We start from the raw sequence: 17777 nt of genomic DNA on the forward strand, positions 1-17777 counted from the left end.
TGGGGTGGTATTATGGGTAACTGTGAGGATGGGAGTTTAGTGGTAATGGAGTGCTGGATAGTGAACTTCAGGAGGAGGGATGGGGATTGTGAAGTGGTTAAACATGAAGTAAGGGCGATGGTGGGGTTGGTGATGGATGTGGGGATATTGAGATGAGTGTGGGAATGGTGATGGTGGGGGTGAAGTTGGGTCTCGTGGTGGGAGTTATGGGGGTAGATTTCTCCCGCCCACTCACATGAGGCCGCTCTCCTGTGGTTTACGGCATCGCTTCTTGCTGGGAGTGACGTCACCACATGCTCGGGCGCAATGACGTTTCAGTGTGCGTCACGACGCAATGTGTACTACGTCAGCGCTGCGGGGGAGTTGCGGCTCTCGCTGGGTTTCTGTGGCCGCCACCGAGCGATCGATTCCCGAACCCGCGCCCACCGGCCCTTTCTTTCCCCGGCTTCCCGCCGAGTACGCGTAGTTAAGGCCCCGACCTCGCTTCGCCGCTCCTCACCCATCCGGCGCGCGCTGCGCAGCGGTTGTTTCTAGGGTTTTGAATCGCGCCGGGGGGGGCGAGTGCGCGCTCCCGAGCCGTGCCGCCATGAGTGTGGACGCGTACGGGCCGAGCTCACAGACCCTCACCTTCCTGGACACGGAGGAGGCCGAGCTGCTGGGGGCCGACACGCAGGGCTCCGAGTTCGAGTTCACCGACTTCACTTTACCGTCACAGACACAAACACAGGGCCAGAGCCAAGGGCCCATCGAAGGCCAGGTAAGGAGTGACGAGGCTCTCCCCCCCCCACCCCCCCAAAAAGCCACGCCAGTCCCAGGTCGCGCGGCCTAAACCCGGGCTGCGCGACCAGCTCCTTTTTCCCAGGTCCGAGCCTGTTTTTCCGTGAGGACTTTGAGTGCAGCCCCTGGACGTCGTTTCAGTGAGGTTTGTCGGCTAGGTCCCACATGGAGGGCAGGAAGCGGCAGTGGGGTCGAGAGGTGGCGACGTCTAGGCCTTCAAAGGCCCGATTTGGAGAGGGGGGGGTGAGTTTGAGAGATAGGGGGCGGTCATGCTATTCCTCACCTCGCCTCCTGTCTCTTCCCCCCCCCCCCCCCCCCGACTCCTCCCTCCTCTCCCCCCCCGACCCCTCCCTCCCTCTCTCCCCCCCCCGACCCCTCCCTCCCTCTCTCCCCCCCCCGACCCCTCCCTCCCTCTCTCCCCCCCCCGACCCCTCCCTCCCTCTCTCCCCCCCCCGACCCCTCCCTCCCTCTCTCCCCCCCCCGACCCCTCCCTCCCTCTCTCCCCCCCCCCGACCCCTCCCTCCCTCTCTCCCCCCCCCTCCCGACCCCTCCCTCCCTCTCTCCCCCCCCCCTCCCTCTCTCCCCCCCCCCCCTCTCTCCCCCCCCTCCCTCTCTCCCCCCCCTCCCTCTCTTCCCCCCCCTCCCGACCCCTCCCTCCTCTCTTCCCCCCCCCCGACCCCTCCCTCCTCTCTTTCCCCCCCCCCGACCCCTCCCTCCTCTCTCCCCCCCCGACCCCCTCCCTCCTCTCCCCCCGACCCCCTCCCTCCTCTCCCCCCGACCCCCTCCCTCCTCTCCCCCCGACCCCCTCCCTCCTCTCCCCCCGACCCCCTCCCTCCTCTCCCCCCGACCCCCACAAACCATCCCCTCCTACAACCCTTCGCATCCACTGCCAAACGACTCAATACGTTCCTCCTCTTCGCACCCTGTGCAGTGCCCCGATGGTACTTAATGCCAAGTGAAGCTGCTCTAGATCTGGGAATCTGTGGAATGAGGAGCTATTGAAGTGTTGAGAGGAATGGAAGCGGGGACTGCTGGTTAGAGAGGAATTTGTAAAATTTAAGGGGGTGAGGTTGGAGCTCCCTGATCTGCTAGATCGATTTTTGTATGTATCTGTAAGTGTGATGCTGGTGTGAAAATTCCCAGGATTCTTCACATTCTGGTTTGCCTGTTGCTTCCCCTCAACTTCATAAAAATAAGCTCCAGTTCAACTGAACTCCAGCTGCCTGCTCATATGGTTTATTTTGATTGATGTATACAACACAAGGCTTTGGTACAAGGATAATTTGTTGAAGTGAAGACCCTCCACCTAACCACCCAAAAGCAGCTATCAGGCTGCCACCATTTTGGAAGTGAGTGGAAATTTACAAAATACCTGTTCATGTTTAAAAGTGACAGTTGGTTGCATCAGCGGCAGTGCAATAAAATTCCATGTAAAGGTTCTGAGTGACCTACCTTGGGTATTAGCGCATCACTGTTCTACAGTGTTGGGAGAGAATGGGAAATGCATAATCCAGATACAGTTGAAATTGGGCATAGTGTGCAGGTAGGAAGACTACTTAGATACTTTGACTTGGGTTATAAGAATTATTGGACTTGTGGGTGAGTTACTTAATTCCAGCCTGGATCTTTTGGCCATTGGAACCTGTGAAGTTGCTGAGTTCAGAGCAAGTCCCCACATACTCAAAATATCAAGGATAAAAACAATGAGGTGGCAGCTGTGTGAATTTTTAGCACTGGGTGTGTTTAGAATTTTTTAAACTTCATTTGAAGTAGTCATATGTCTATAAAAGCTCGTGAAAACACCACACCATGTGTAATAAGCTAAGCAATCATTATATGAAAATGATTGTGCCATTTCAATATTGTATCGCAATACTACAACATTGTCCATGCTGCATGATGATGTGGTAGAAAATGAGGAGCTCAGATTTGAGGCAAGAATTGAAAGCTGTTTGTTATTCTGATGTACTGTCATGCCTTTCAAACATTTAATTTCATTGGAAAAAAAACATGTTGAAGTAACTGTGACTCCCATTTAACTTTTAAGACTTTTAAGATAGAGGGTAATGACTGGCATTGCAACTGTGTGTGTAGATTAGATTAGATTACTTACAGTGTGGAAACAGGCCCTTCGGACCAACAAGTCCACACCGACCCGCTGAAGCACACCCACCCAGACCCATTCCCCTACATTTATCCCTGCACCTAACACTACGGGCAATTTAGCATGGCCAATTCACCTGTCCTGCTCATTTTTGGATTGTGGGAGGAAACCGGAGCACCCGGAGGAAACCCACGCAGACACGGGGAGAATGTGCAAGCTCCACACAGAGAGTCGCCTGAGGCGGGAATTGAACCCGGGTCTCTGGCGCTGTGAGGCAGGAGTGGTAACCACAATGCCACCGTGCCACCCAAGCACAGTTTGCTTGTTTGTATACCTTTCCAATACAGTGGTAGATCTTAGTTGACATGGTTTTGGTGACCTCTGTTGGTCAAGGTTAAGGATATTAGTGATAGAAATTAGAACAAACTTTTAAAACTACTCATTGCTCATAGATATGAATCTCTTGATCCTTTACTCCAATAGTTGTGGCTTCTTAGTGATGCTGTCAGTTTGTGTTCAGTTATCATGCATGAGTTCAATGATTGCAACCAATAGACACACCATCTGTAAAGGCTGGATTCATTCCCAGGATCAAAGAAGTGGAATGCCTGTGGCCAATTCACCCATTCTGCAGAATGAAGTTTGAGTCACTGAACAGTTAAGTTTGGTCAGTTGAAGCTATTAAATTCTTAACTGTCCGAGAAATGGAGAAAGTGAGGACTGCAGATGTTGGAGAGTCCACCCTCTCCACCAACCTATCACAATCAAGCCCCACCTTCCTCCTTCATCCCCCAGCCCCACTTCCACCCTCCTATTTATCTGTCCGTGCTCTTTCTCCCCCCCCACCGTCAACCCCAACATTACTGATGAAGGACTTATGCCCAAATTGTCGACTCTCCTCCTTAGATGCTGCTAGATCTGTGCTTTTCCATTGAGAAATAGAGAAAGTGGACAGGCCATGAAAAATAGCTTACTGCTGACTTGTGAAGTGGCTCTACAGGTGCGCACATTCAGGGAGTTCAATGAGAAATATTGTAAGAAATGTTGAATTTAGAGCATGTTGGTGTAGAATTTGTTCGTGATCATTGCAGCAAATGCGATGGATATAAATGTGTTGATGGTGTAAAGTGGTGGTTTGCTTTATACATTTTCTTGAATCTCTGGTTGTAGACCTTGTCCTGAGCTATTCCTTTGTGAAATAATGTATAACCACTGATTCCAGGTGTCAAGGTTTTCATCTCTACAAGCCAAGATGTCAGTGTGTAACTAGGCTGTAATGTAACTTTTTCTTTGGTTACTGATTAGCACTTTTGAATGACATTTATTAATCAGAATATTTTGTTGAAATGTCGCAGTTGCTCCCATGTGGCTGATGTGTTGCAAGGATGTGTACTCCACAAGCCCTTAGTATCTTAATTCCTGTTTAACTTGTATTCTGTACGATATAAATTCTTCTCTGTAGAACAGAGTGCATATATTTTTAAAATAACAAAACTCAAAACTTGTTTTTTTGATTCAAATACTTGTAAACTGGTGAAGCTAAACTCCTAAAGTTTGACTTTGAACTGTATGATAAGAATCCTGTGTACTTGTTACTCATTTCTCTACTTTCACTGTTTAAGTACCTAACTAAACATTATTTTCTTTGCTGTTTCTATCACATACAACCCACAAAGGGTGTATAGGATGCCTGTTCACCAAATACATTTGTGCAGAAGATATTCTTCAATAATATTGCATCAGGGCTTCCACATCCCCATCTTTGTTCATATGGATGGAACATTTTGTTTTGAAGTTTGTGTGTATGGAACTTCCTTCCTCATAAGTTAGTCATGTTGAAGTCAACATTAGCGCTGTTTCTCTCACCTCAGATATTGACAGACCTGTTGGTGTTTCTCCAGCATTCTGTTTTTATAACTAAAATAAACTCTTTCCTTCAAACCCCAAAAACTAGATGGCAAGGTATATTTGGGAGCTTGTTTGCCAAGATATGCTTAATGCTGTAATGTCTAACAGTTTGCGACATGGGATCTTTTAACATGCGTTATTAGACAGATTTCAAAAGTAAAATAGAGGGCCAAAGATTTTTAACAATAACAAAATGTTGAAAAAAAGGCCAGTGAGTCTATTTAGCATCAGGTCTGAAGGGTAACCAATCAATCAGCCTCACCACTGATATTCTCAACTCTCTTACTTGAGAATATCAGTGGTGAGGCTGATTGATTGATTGATTGATTGATTTTAAGCCTAAGCATAATGATGCATGATTTACTTTGGCGATAGTGTTTAATTGGTGAGAGTCAAATGGTTTTGATTATGAAAAGGGACCTAAAGAAATGAATTGTACCTGTGATGGATAAAGGGAAAAATTAGTGCTCATAATGAAGATGACTTTTGATGGCGTAAATAAGGGGAAACCGTATCCAATGGCATCTGATCAGTACCAAGATTGAGAGAATTGAGACACAACCACAGGGAGATGAAAATATTGTGGTGCAAGTTATCTTGAATGTGTTGTCTAAAAATGATGGAAGCAAACATGTTAGGAACTTTCAAAACTAAATTGAATATACTTGGAAGTGAAATATGTAGGACTGTGGGCGAAGAACAAGAGAGTTGGACTAATTTGATAGCTCTTTCAGCAATGCTGCAGATTTAATCTCCATAACACACTTTTTCCTATACTTTCATCTTAGTCTGTAAAGTATAAGGACTAGAATGTAACAGAGCTGTTGCCTTTTCTGCAGCTAATTCTTTACTGGAATGATATTTTAAAATACACCCAGATTTGGTTTTTAAAAAAACTCAAAGTATAATGTATTTGGTCAATTTTGCATGTAAACAATGCAGTGAGGTCACAACAGTTTTTCATCGTTAGTCAAAAACTTCAATATCTGAGGAGACCTCCCTGAGCTGGCCATTCTGCTTTTATTCAACAGTAATGGTATTTTAACACTTATATTTGTAAATAGTTGAAGTTTAAAATATAAAATGGACAGTTTCAGATGTGCATTATAAGTATTTGCAATCTGATTTAAAGAGTTCCATTTTAATTGTCACCTGCTACCATTATGGAATGAAAACAGATGTGCTGCATATTGTCCTGTTGAGTAAACTCTTAGCGGTAGGTAGGTTCACTACCCTGTCTGTTTAATTTTTATTGGTAAGTCAACTATCATTTATAGCTTGTGCTGCACTGAGTATTGCTTAGCTAAATGAGTGCTTTTAAGAGTTGGTTAAGAAAGAGTAGGTGAAGCTGAAAGACTGAATATGGTGTTCACTGTTTGCTTGAGCTCGCTGTGGAGCATCATCATATTGAGAATGATATCATTTCTATAATCTTATTATTCTCTTAATGTTACATGACAGGAGCCAAAATTTCAGTGAAATCTTCTGGGGAGTTAAGGTACAGACTAGGTGATAAGTCTACTGTGTACGTGGAATTTAGTTCAGTCAGGTGTCATCTGCTTATTTTCGTCATTCCATCATGTCACGTCCCATTCTGCAAAGGTGTGCTCATACTCCAGTCCAGTACCTTGGTGCATTACAAAAGTTAAAGATTGAGGAATTGAGTACTTTGAATCGATTTACCTGAGGAATGGGCTTGGGTTAAACTAAAACTCCAACTATGTATTTGTACTTAGTTAACAAGAATATGCTATTCTGGAGATCAGGGAAGCACTAAATGAATATTTTTTGTCACTATTCACACTGGAAAAAGACAGTGTTGTTGAGGATAATACTAAGAAACAGGCTTCTAGACTAGATGGGATTGAGGTTCACCAGGAGGAGGTGTGAAAATAAATAAATTCCCAGGGCTGGATGGGATTTATCCTAGAATTCTCTGGAAAGCTAGGGAGTAGATTGCCAAGCCTTTGATCTGTCATCAAGAATAGTACCAAAAGACTGGAGGTTGGCAATGTTGTTCCCTTCAAGGAGGAGAGAAGAGACAACCGTGGTAATTATAGAGCCTTACTTCAGTTGAGTAAAGTGTTGGAAAAGGTTATAAGAGAGGATTTATAATCATCTCGACAGGAATAAGTTGATTAGGGATGGTCAATACAGTTTTGTAAATGGTAGGTCATGCCTCACAAACCTTATTGAGTTCTTTGAGATGGTAACCAAATAGGTGGATGAGGGTAAAGCGGTTGATGTGGCGTATATGGATTTCAGTAAGGTATTTGATAAGGTTCCCCATGGTAGGCTGTTGTCCAAAATACGGAGATGTGGGACTGAGGGTGCTTTAGCGGTTTGGATCAGAAATAGGCTAGCTGCAAGAAGACAGAGGGTGATGGTTGATGGATAATGTTTATCCTGGAGTTCAGTTACTAGTGGTCTACTGCAAGGATTAGATTTGGGTCCACAGCTGTTTGTCGTTTTTATAAATTACTTCGATGAGGGTGTAGAAGGATGGGTTAGTAAATTTGCAGAAGACACAAAGGTCAGTACAGTTGTGGATAGTGCCCAAGGATGTTGTAGGTTACAGAGGGACAAGGATAAGCTGCAGAGCTAGGCTGAGAGGTGGCAAATGGAGCCTAATGCAAAAAAGTGTGAGGTGATATCCTTTAGAAGGAGTAACAGGAATACAGAGGACTGGGTTAATGGTAAGAGTCTTGATAGTGTAGATGAGCAGAGAGATCTGTGTCCATGTACGTAGATCCCTGAAAGTTGCCACCCAGGTTGATCGGGTTGTTAAGAAGGCATACGGTGTGTTAGCTTTTATTAGTAGAGAGATCAAATTTTGGAACCATGAGGTCATGCTGCAGCTGTGCGAAACTCTGGTGTGGCTGCACTTGGAATATTGCGTACAGTTCTGGTCACCGCATTATAGGAAGGATGTGGAATCTTTGGAAAGGGTTCAGAGGAGATTTACCAGGATGTTGCCTGGTATGGAAGCATGGTCTTACAAAGAAAGTTTGAGGTGTTCAGTTCTTTTACTGAGGCTTCTCATACTAGATTCAATTTGCATACACCAACTTCTGCAAACATTTAAAGTTTATTACAGCTTGTACAAGCTAGGTGACCCCCACTCTCAGGCATGTGAAGGCACTGAACAAAGAAAATACATTCCCTTTATTCAGGTCATTTGGTCATGCTTATAGATACTCTGACCACTCCCCCACAGTCACATGCCACTGAAGGCAACCCCCAGTCACTCTCAGGTACAATATTAGGATGAGATCATCCTCGGAGATAATGCTATCTTCCTAATCCTGGGGAATCTTTATGTGGATGATTTCCTGATTCTGTAATGCCCCAAGACAATGTAGGTAAGGCATAACTCACTTCCGGGGATGGCTAGAAAGCATTTCTGAATGGAAGAGATTGAATGATAGTTCAATTTGATAATAACAGGAGAGGAGTGGCAAATGTCTGTGTAAATGGAGTGGGGAGTCGTCTGCTTTAATATTACATTAATATTCAGAGATATTCCCATTTAATCTTTTAATATTAGAGTGACTTAAGGCTATTTTCATTAGAGAGAAGGTTGAGGTGACTTAATTGAGACATATAAGATAATAGAGTTAGATTGGGTGGACAGTGAGAGCCTTTTTCCAAGGATCGTGATGGCTAGCACGAGGGGGCATAGCTTCAAATTGAGGGTGACGGATGTGGGACGGATGTCGGAGGTCATTTCTTTGCTCAGAGTAGTAGAGGCGTAGAACGCCCTGCCTGTAACAGTTGTAGACTCACCAACTTTACGGGCATTTAAATGGTCATTGGATAGGCATATGGATGAGAATGGAATAATGTAAGTTAGATGGGCTTCAGAGTGTTGCGCCAACCTGTGGAAACATCGAAGGCCGAAGGTCCTGTACTGCACTGTAATGTTCTATATTCTGTTTATTACAAATAAATTGATATCACAGGCAAACAAATATGAATTCTCAACCTGAAATGCTTAACCCCCTAAATCTCTAAACCGACATACATACACACCCCAAAATGATGATTCTTAGTTCAATAACACTGGTCCACAGGATTCAATGAGGTACCCTCTTTGCTTCCTAAGATCTTCTGTTCTCTGATCTCCTCACTTCCATGTCCTTTCAGTCACTGGGGCCAGCCTGTTCAGGGGAGATGTTAGAAAGGGTGGAAGTTTGAACTCTTCCACAAAGGGCAGCTGATGCTAGATCTGTTGTTAGTTTCAAACTGAGATAAATTTTTGTTTAGTGTTAAGAGATATGGAGTACATCCAATTATTTGGATTTGGGCCACAAATCAACCATGATTTCATTGAATGGCTTGAGGGGTTGAATGGCCTGCTCCTTTTTCTATGTTCTCAAGTCACTGGTCATATCTCAGGTTTTGGTTACTTCATCACAGAGAGAGAGTGAGTGTTCTGCAGTTTGGAGACTTCTCTCCCGTATCATAAACACAATACACATGTTATTCACCTCACCAGGCGCCACAGGCTTGTCATATTGATGGCATCTGTGACTATTTCTGATTGCACAAATATTATCAGTAATCTGTCGTTGGGTGAAGCTCACTTTGCACGCATGTCACTGAACCCCCCAATTCCATGTGCCTTTGCTCTCTCACCCACTCTCAAACAAAGCGGCTGTGTAAATACAGCTCGGTGAGCTCCAGCAATTTCTTCCAAAATCCTTTTCCCATTTTGATCCATAATAAAAGATGTCTATAAAATCATAAACCCTTGTTTACATCAGCAATATTCATTGTCATTATAAATATTTAGTATTTGTGCTCCACCATGTGTTGCAGCCAGTGTCCTCATTCAAGATTGTAGTTTGACCTGTTTACTTAATGTAAATCTTAAATTTGAAAATTGTAATAAATTCAGGAATTATATGGGAGCTTTAATGAGTGGATTAAACCTGTTAATGGTGTGTTCCTAATCTTGAATTCAAAATTAAAAGGTACTCAGATTGGAATTAGCTTGTAGTTGGAGGTGACAATTGGTAATCTCTTCTGCAAGTTAAATTACTTTGAGAATCAGAATCCTAAATCACTTAACTGGTATTGATTGATCAATTTGGCAGGAGTCGAAGTGGTCAGTCAAAATGATCTGGGTGACATTTATTTTGAGCAGCACACCCTAGCACTTTAAAGAACTGCTTAGCCTCTCCTGCACTTGCTTTGCTATAAGCTCTTTCTTGCATGGTACAGTTTCAAATGGGCATTCAGTGTGAAGCTGCTTGCACTTCCTAACATGATGTGCAGCTGAGCTGTGCATTTGGGTGTGTTAGTGTTCATTTACACAGTTATTGTACTTTTGGGCAGTGGTTTAGCGTTTTGACAATATTATTGGGAGGAATGATTTTGGAAAATTGTAATAGAAGAATCGGCAGAGGTGGATGTTGGATAAATATATAACTGTTAAAGATACTAGATTGTTACAAGTTATTAAAATAGAATGTCTGAAGAAAGGCTCCATGTACAACAAGTCATTCCTGCTTGACTGAGTATTCATATGTAAATATCTGAATGTTCTTCTTGACAGACTTTGTACTCTTAAGTTAAATTATGAATCGGTTTCTGTTGAGCTTGCCTTCTTGAACCGCTGCAGTCCACCTAGGCGGCACGGTGGCTCAGTGGTTAGCACTGCTGCCTTACAGCACCAGGGACCCAAATCTGATTCTCGCCTCAGGCAACTGTCTGTTTGGAGTTTGCACATTCTCCCTGTGTCTGCGTGGGTTTCCTCCAAGTGCTCTGGTTTCATGCCACAATCCAAAGATGTGCCAGTCAGGTGAATTGGCCAAACTAATTTGCCCAGTGTTAGGTGTATTAGGGGTAAATATAGGGTGGGTTACTCTTCGGAGGGTCGGTGTGGACTTGTTGGGCTAAAGGGCCTGTTTCCATACTGTAGGAAATCTAATGTCCCAGCTGCAATTATGGTTGATCAATATAACATAATTGCCTTAATCTGTCTCCATTGTCCCCATGTTTTTGATGTTCTGCTTGTTAAACTGGGTGTCACTATGGTATGTTGCAGAGTCTTTGGTACATACGGCCTTCTTTCTGTTACACTATCTCGATATATTTTTTTTCAATTGGTTGAAATCCGAGAAGAAAACAACACCAACCCCATTTGCGGAACTTCAGTATGCAGATGACAGTGTCATGACTGCTCTCTTGGAAGACAGTCTTCAAGTCTAGCTCAATGTCTTCACAGAAGCACACTGAAGAACAACTTCAAGTTCAAGAAGACTCATCTTTACCAATTTGTCCCAAGTCAAGGTCAGGTCCATCCCTCCATTAAGCTTAATGGCAAAATCGTCTCGAATATGGAATCTTTCTCTAACCTGGTGAGCTACCTCTCATCTAAGGCTGACATTAATAGGGCGATTCAACATCATCCAATTTGCAAGCATTGCCTTTGGACATATAAGGATGAGAGTAGGTGAGTTGCTTATTGTCTCTCACATTTCGGAAGATACAATGAAAAGTGTTTTTTGCCATAATCCAGAGCCATTTCAATTTACAAAAAGAATAAGATGAAATTGCATAGAGTTCCTCTTCTGTGCAAAAGGTTTCAATACATTTCCAGCACTTCCGCAAAGTCCCTGCTCTGGGTACAACAACAGCGACCCCACCAAGAGCTCATGCTTCAGACTGACTACAGCCAGGAGTCTCCACTCCAGACACTATCACCACCACAGCCACTGACCCACCGTGCGCGCTGGCTTCCTGCGACGTCAGAAGATGGAGAAAAGAAAAAAGGGGAGAGAGAGAAGGATGTGGCCAGCCTGAAGCCATCTAGTTCAGGAGCCCAAATGCCAACTACCATGGTGGCACTATCAATGCTTGAGACATCCATGCTGACACCCAAATCCTTGTGTTAGGCCATCCTTTTGATTTTTCTATATGGTTCCAAAACATAGACTGCATCTAGATGCCACCGCCACATAAGACTATTGAGAAGTATCGTTATTGCAGTTTGAGATGGATTCTTTGCATCAGTTGGGAGGATAAATATACGGACATCAGTGTCCTTGAAGCAGCAAATAGCACTAGCATTGAGGCCATGATCATTTGGGGCAGGACATGTTTCGGATGTTTAAGTTCGTAAGCAAATCATCTTTCACAACTCGAGGAAGGCAGTTGAAAGAGTGAAGACAAAGGAAGCGTTTCATCGACTCCTTAAGGCTTTCCTCAAAATGTTGCATCTCCCAAAGCACAGGAGACCCTCATTCAGAAGAAACTGACTTGGCTGAAGCTTCTGTGTGAAGGATCGCAATCCTTCAAGAACGCCTGTCAGCAAGTGGAACCGGAGAAAGGAATGCCAACAGTCTCAAGATCAAGGACTCTTCCACCTCGCAAAAACTCTAAGCAAGTGTGTGGTCAGAGGTGGGGCTTTAAGATTGGGCTCGTCAGCCATCAAAGGGACACTAAGCCCATGTGCAGTGATATGGAATTTTCTAGGTAGACAATCATGCTGCCACTGATAACAGTATCTCCACTAAAAACTCATCGTTTTTGCATTAATGAGATTTAAGTTATTCAATAATTTGATAATGTAAATGGAATGTAGTCAATACTATTCTTTATTCATGAGTTCTTCAAGAAGGTAGCTCATTGTTCTTAAGGGGCATTTCTGCGTGGGGAGTGAATGCGGGTCTAGCCAGTAACACATTCATCCCATGACTGATTGAGAGAGACTCTATTATCTTGAACTATGAAAGGATCATAGAGACTAGGAACAGGAGTTGGCCATTCAGCCCTTCAGTTGTGGTCCACCATTCACGTTTTAAAAGCTCATTCCTGGGATGAGGGCGTCACTGGCTATTCCAGCATTTATTGCCCAAAGGGCAGTTGAGAGTCAGCCACATAGATATGGGCCCGGAGTCGCATGTAGATCAGACCAGGTAAGGATGGCAGATTCCTTCCCTAAAGGACATTTAGTGAACAAGATGAGTTTTTTTCTGATAGTTGACGATGGTGCCATGGTCATCGTTTGACTTTTAATTCCAGATTTTTATTGAATTCAAATTTTGCCACCTGCCCTGGCAGGATTTGAACCTAAGTCCCCAGAGCATTACCTGAATCTCTGGATTAACAGTCCAGCATAATATCACTAGACTGTCACTTCCATTCTCCAGATTGCTAATCATTCTATTGCCTGGAATTTATAGAATTGTATAGCACTGACTATGGCCACTTGACATCTCATTTTTTGACTCTGAAATGTTATCCACTTGAAGCAATTCTTGTATTCTTTTATCTTTTAGATTTTTTTCTCCAATAAATCTTTATCCATTTCCCTTTCAGAAACAGTTAGGGATTTTGTCTCCTCCATAGTATCTGGTCAGTTATTCAGTAATGTCTTTGTGGAATAAAATCTCTACAGTCTACAAAAACCAATGGAAAAATGTCTTGATATGCTACTTTTTAAAAAAAATCCTCATTTTTATCTTTTTAAGATGCTACTTTTGAACTTGAGCTTATTGACCAATGCATATAGTGTTTGATGAAGGGCTTTTGCCCGAAACGTCGATTTCGCTGCTCCTTGGATGCTGCCTGAACTGCTGTGCTCTTCCAGCACCACTAATCCAGAATCTGGTTTCCAGCATCTGCAATCATTGTTTTTACCATATAGTGTTTCACTCTGGTAGGTAATCTATTTAAATTTCAGTACTTGACAAAGTAGCTGGTGAAAGGGGGCTGTGATTACACTTTTTTTTTCCCTTTTAAGCTGGGTGGTTGCTGAGATATATTTAATCAGTATATGTGCTGTAGTATGGACTGCTTTACATTCATGCTGTATGAGAAAGTGAGACTGCAGGTGCTGGAGATCGGAGTCAAAAAGTGTGGTGCTGGAAGAGCACAGCCGGTCAGGCCGTATCCAAGGAGCATGAGAGTTGGCATTTTGAACATAAGCTCTTCTTCAGTATTGTGTTCATCCATGCTCTATAGCCTGACTACATCTACATCACACAGACCTTTTTTTTAATATACTCAGGCAAAATGTCTTTCTTTAATATTAGAAACATTATCATTATTTGCATTTCAGTCAGAATAAACCCATTGCATGTGGGCTCTGGACAACAGATGGAAGCAAGTGGGTTAAAATCTTTACTACTGATAGTTACAGAAACACCAGGTGTGAGCTCTGTGGATAACGCAGACTTCCTACAATTGCACATAAGAATAAAAGTAACAATCTTCTCTCAAGTAGGAAGAAGAGTTAAGTCTATCTTTATTAATAATGGCTTTTACTTTTTATGCAAATCTTGATAGGGTTCGAATAATTTTTCAGAAATGTTGTATAAAATAACATTTGTTCCAGATGAATTCTGCAAGGTACTTTTTCTCCATCTTGGCTAAGCTTCAATGACTTCAAAATACTAGTGGGTCTGAAACTGTAGCAATTGAATCAGCTTGTAGACTCTACTCCATTTATTAGTTAAATTCCATTATTCAAACTACAGATTTTTTTAAACCACATTGGAAGCCACTTTTGTTAGATTTATAAATGTACCTTGTACATTCACACAAAACTATTAACTGAATGAACAGTACTTTTGTTATTTAGTCAATCTTGTTTTGTAGTATTTGACCCTTGGAACCGTACTTTACCTGCATGTTGCTTATGTTGTTGTTCCAGCAAGCAGTGTGTTTTAGGTTGTTATTTAGTTGACATTTTGAAGACCAAAATGCACTTCGCATAATTCAAATTGAGTTCTTTACATTTGTAGTTGCTTTTAGGTTTATACTAACTATTTGGCTTGATGATTCATATCTTCTGCATGTACCTTTTTAAGTGCAAATTCTTATGTGACATGGATCGAGTGCAGTCAATTCTGACAAAGGCCTTTCTTTTCTCAGAACTCATGAGAGGGGTGGTGACGCTTGTACAGCACACACATTTACTTTTGTGTGAAACATCTAATGCAGTTGGCGAAGACTGTGATATTTTGTATTGTAACACTCATTCTGAATATTACAATAGTTTACTTTTGCATTATAATGTAAAAAGAGTCCAGACCTTTTGGGTGCCAGAAACACATCATATGGATTGGAGGAATGATAATTAAAATGAGTGGAGACACATCTAATGGGTGAGAATGATTTTCAATTTGATTGAAAGGTTGGATTTTACAGATGATTCAAATGTGGATTAGGGATTCTACTGCCATTCTCTATAAGACAGTGAATATTGTTTTTCTGTAAAACAAAAGTTTCAATTTAGTTACAACTTTAAAGGATTTTTCTGTCTTTAACCAACATCATCTGCAGTCTTACTACATGACATATTACAGCTGACTCACACATGTCTATTGACGGAGTAAAACATCCTGCAAGATGGGGACAAAATCCCTCCTGTTTGTGATGAACTTTGGACAATGGTGCTGTGCCAAATTTTGATTGCTCTTCCACAGCCAAACGATACTACAGGTACAATGTTATTCTATTCAAATTACAGTGCAGTAAAAGAGGTTCCCAGTAAATGTAAACCAAGCTAGTATGTTAGCAAGGGATGACCGTCCACACAAACTCAGTGACGCAGGAATGAATGTTGTAGGAGAGAACACAAACTGTTGGAGAGTTATGTTCTCTGAAACATTTGGTGCATTTGCAAGTATAAATGTTGCATTGTTCTAATTGAGTGATAAGAACAGAATGAATAGTCTTTTAAGAAATTTTTCATGATTTCACTGACAGCTATCTAACCACTATGACTGACTTGATGACAAAAGTGGGTTAGCTTCCCGTGTGATGTAAGCAACTATGCCATTGTCAGATTTTGATTGCAGTACTGCTCCATTAATTCAAGTCACCAAAGAACCTTGGGCTGTGACACTAATTATATGACTAACTATCTTTTTGTTTGTTTGGAATTGTCTTTTCTCAAGAACTGTGTCTGGGTTTCTGTAATGCCTTGGGTCTTGTTGGTATTTGAGATTTTACAGACCAGAAATATTTTCTTTCTGTGCTGGTTACCACTATCTTTAAGAGCCAGTTGAAAGACTATCTTTAATGGATTAATTGGACTAGAAATAAAAATTAATGCATATATTCATACGTTGAAGGTTTGATATGAGCAAGCCCAATTTTGAATTTGATCGTGCTATTGATGACCTGTGATGTTCCATTCTTAAAAGATTTTGTGCATTGTGGAAATTGAGTGACAAGCTTGTACTGTGGATTTGTTGAAAATCTTTTACTGAAAATATTCCAAAGGATTGGTTGCTGTTTTTGTACATATCAAAATTGTCCATTTGATTGTAGTAAATATGCCAACATATGAATCAGGAGAAGGCTATTCAGCCCTTTAAGCCTGTTCCACCATTTGACAAGATCATGACTGTGCCCTCAACTCTTTCTGGAGAAAGTGAGGTCTGCAGATGCTGGAGATCAGAGATGGAAATGTGTTGCTGGAAAAGCGCAGCAGGTCAGGCAGCATCTAGGGAACAGGAGAATCGACGTTTCGGGCATTAGCACAGAAGTGCACAGTAACTCTGCACAGAAGTGATTCATATTCTACACTATCTAGGTAAAATTGCAGTCCAGCTAAAAGATCCTGAAGGCCACTGGATTCCTCCATGTAGAAGGAAATCATTCAACCTGTTATTCTGTGCTGGCTTTCTGAAGTATAATTCCTGAAGAAGGGCTAATGCCCGAAACGTCGATTCTCCTGTTCCCTAGATGCTGCCTGACCTGCTGCGCTTTTCCAGTAACACATTTCCACCTCAACTCTTTCTGTCTGCTTTACACCCTTTGATTCCCTTATCGGGAATCTATCTAATTCAGAATTTAGAAGCATACAATCCCCTTTCCTCCACTAAGACTCTCAACTTGGAGAAAAACCTTCTTTTCATTTTTGGCTTAAATGTGCCTCCACTAGTTCTCTCTCCATTGACGCGAACCATCTTTTCAACATCCACACTGTCAAATCTGTTCCCAGTTCATGTTTTAATCAGATTGCTACTCCTTGTTCTAAATTTTAAATGATAAAATTCAAAAAAGCAGCAACGTTACCCCACGAATCAAGTGAACCTTATCAAAAGTGTTTCTAATGCAATTATTTCCTTTTTAAAGGAGGACCCAAAACTCTGCACAGAAGTGATTCATATTCTACACTATCTAGGTAAAATTGCAGTCCGGCTAAAAGATCCTGAAGGCCACTGGATTCCTCCATGTAGAAGGAAATCATTCAACCTGTTATTCTGTGCTGGCTTTCTGAAGTATAATTCCAGTAACTTCTCCCTGTCGCACATACATTCTTCCCTTTCATGTAATCTAATTCCTGCTTGAATACTTCAATGAACCTGCATCTACCACTCACTCACGTAGTGCATTTGGGCCTTAACCACTCACTGCTCACACTGTAAAAGTGTAATTTCCTAAAATAATCATTCCTCCATTTGCTGAATGTGTTAAATCTGTGTCCTGTTGTGGGAACAGGTCTTCCTGTCTACTGTCCAGCCCATAAAAGATGGGAGCAGAATTAGGTCATTCAGGCCATTGAATCTACTATGCTGTTTGATCTCAACCCCACTGTCCTGCCTTCTCCCTTAACCTATGATCCCTTTACTAATCACAAACTTCTGTTTTTGTCTTGAGTATACGCAATGACATGGCGTCCACAGCCTTCTGCAGCAATGAAATCCACAGATTCATCACCCTCTGGCTGAAGAAATTCCTCTTCTCATTTCTAATGGGTAGTTCCTTCCCTCAGGTTGTGCCTTCCAGTGCTAGTCTCTCCTACTAGTGGAAACATCTTTCCATGTCCACTCTATCCAGGCCATTCAGTATTCTGTAAGTTTTAATTAAATCCTCTCTCATCCTTCTAAACTCTATCAAGTACAGATCCTGATTGCTCAACTGCTGCTCTTATAACAAGCCCTTCATCCCTGGGATCATTCTTGTAAGCCTCCTCTGGACCCCCTCCAACATCAGTACATCCTTCCTTAGATACAGGGTCCAA

At 42.4% G+C, this 17777-nt stretch overlaps 1 protein-coding gene across 4 annotated transcripts in view; it reads left to right on the forward strand.

Moving 5' to 3' along the window:
- Positions 1-372: 372 nt before the first annotated feature.
- upf1 (UPF1 RNA helicase and ATPase) overlaps positions 373-17777 on the forward strand; it is a 68290-nt gene continuing 50885 nt past the window's right edge. For 3 of the 4 annotated variants that reach the window (XM_087975867.1, XM_087975868.1, XM_043721560.2), the window contains exon 1: positions 373-757. In XM_087975867.1, the coding sequence (XP_087831993.1) occupies positions 587-757 (171 nt within the window). In that variant the 5' untranslated portion in view covers positions 373-586. The remainder of the gene's footprint in view (positions 758-17777) is intronic. The other variant, XM_043721561.2, reaches the window with a different exon arrangement.

This window comes from Chiloscyllium plagiosum, unplaced genomic scaffold, assembly GCF_037043375.1.
Source record: "Chiloscyllium plagiosum isolate Xiang-an unplaced genomic scaffold, Cpla_swu_hap1 HiC_scaffold_28, whole genome shotgun sequence".
NCBI lineage: Eukaryota > Metazoa > Chordata > Chondrichthyes > Orectolobiformes > Hemiscylliidae > Chiloscyllium > Chiloscyllium plagiosum.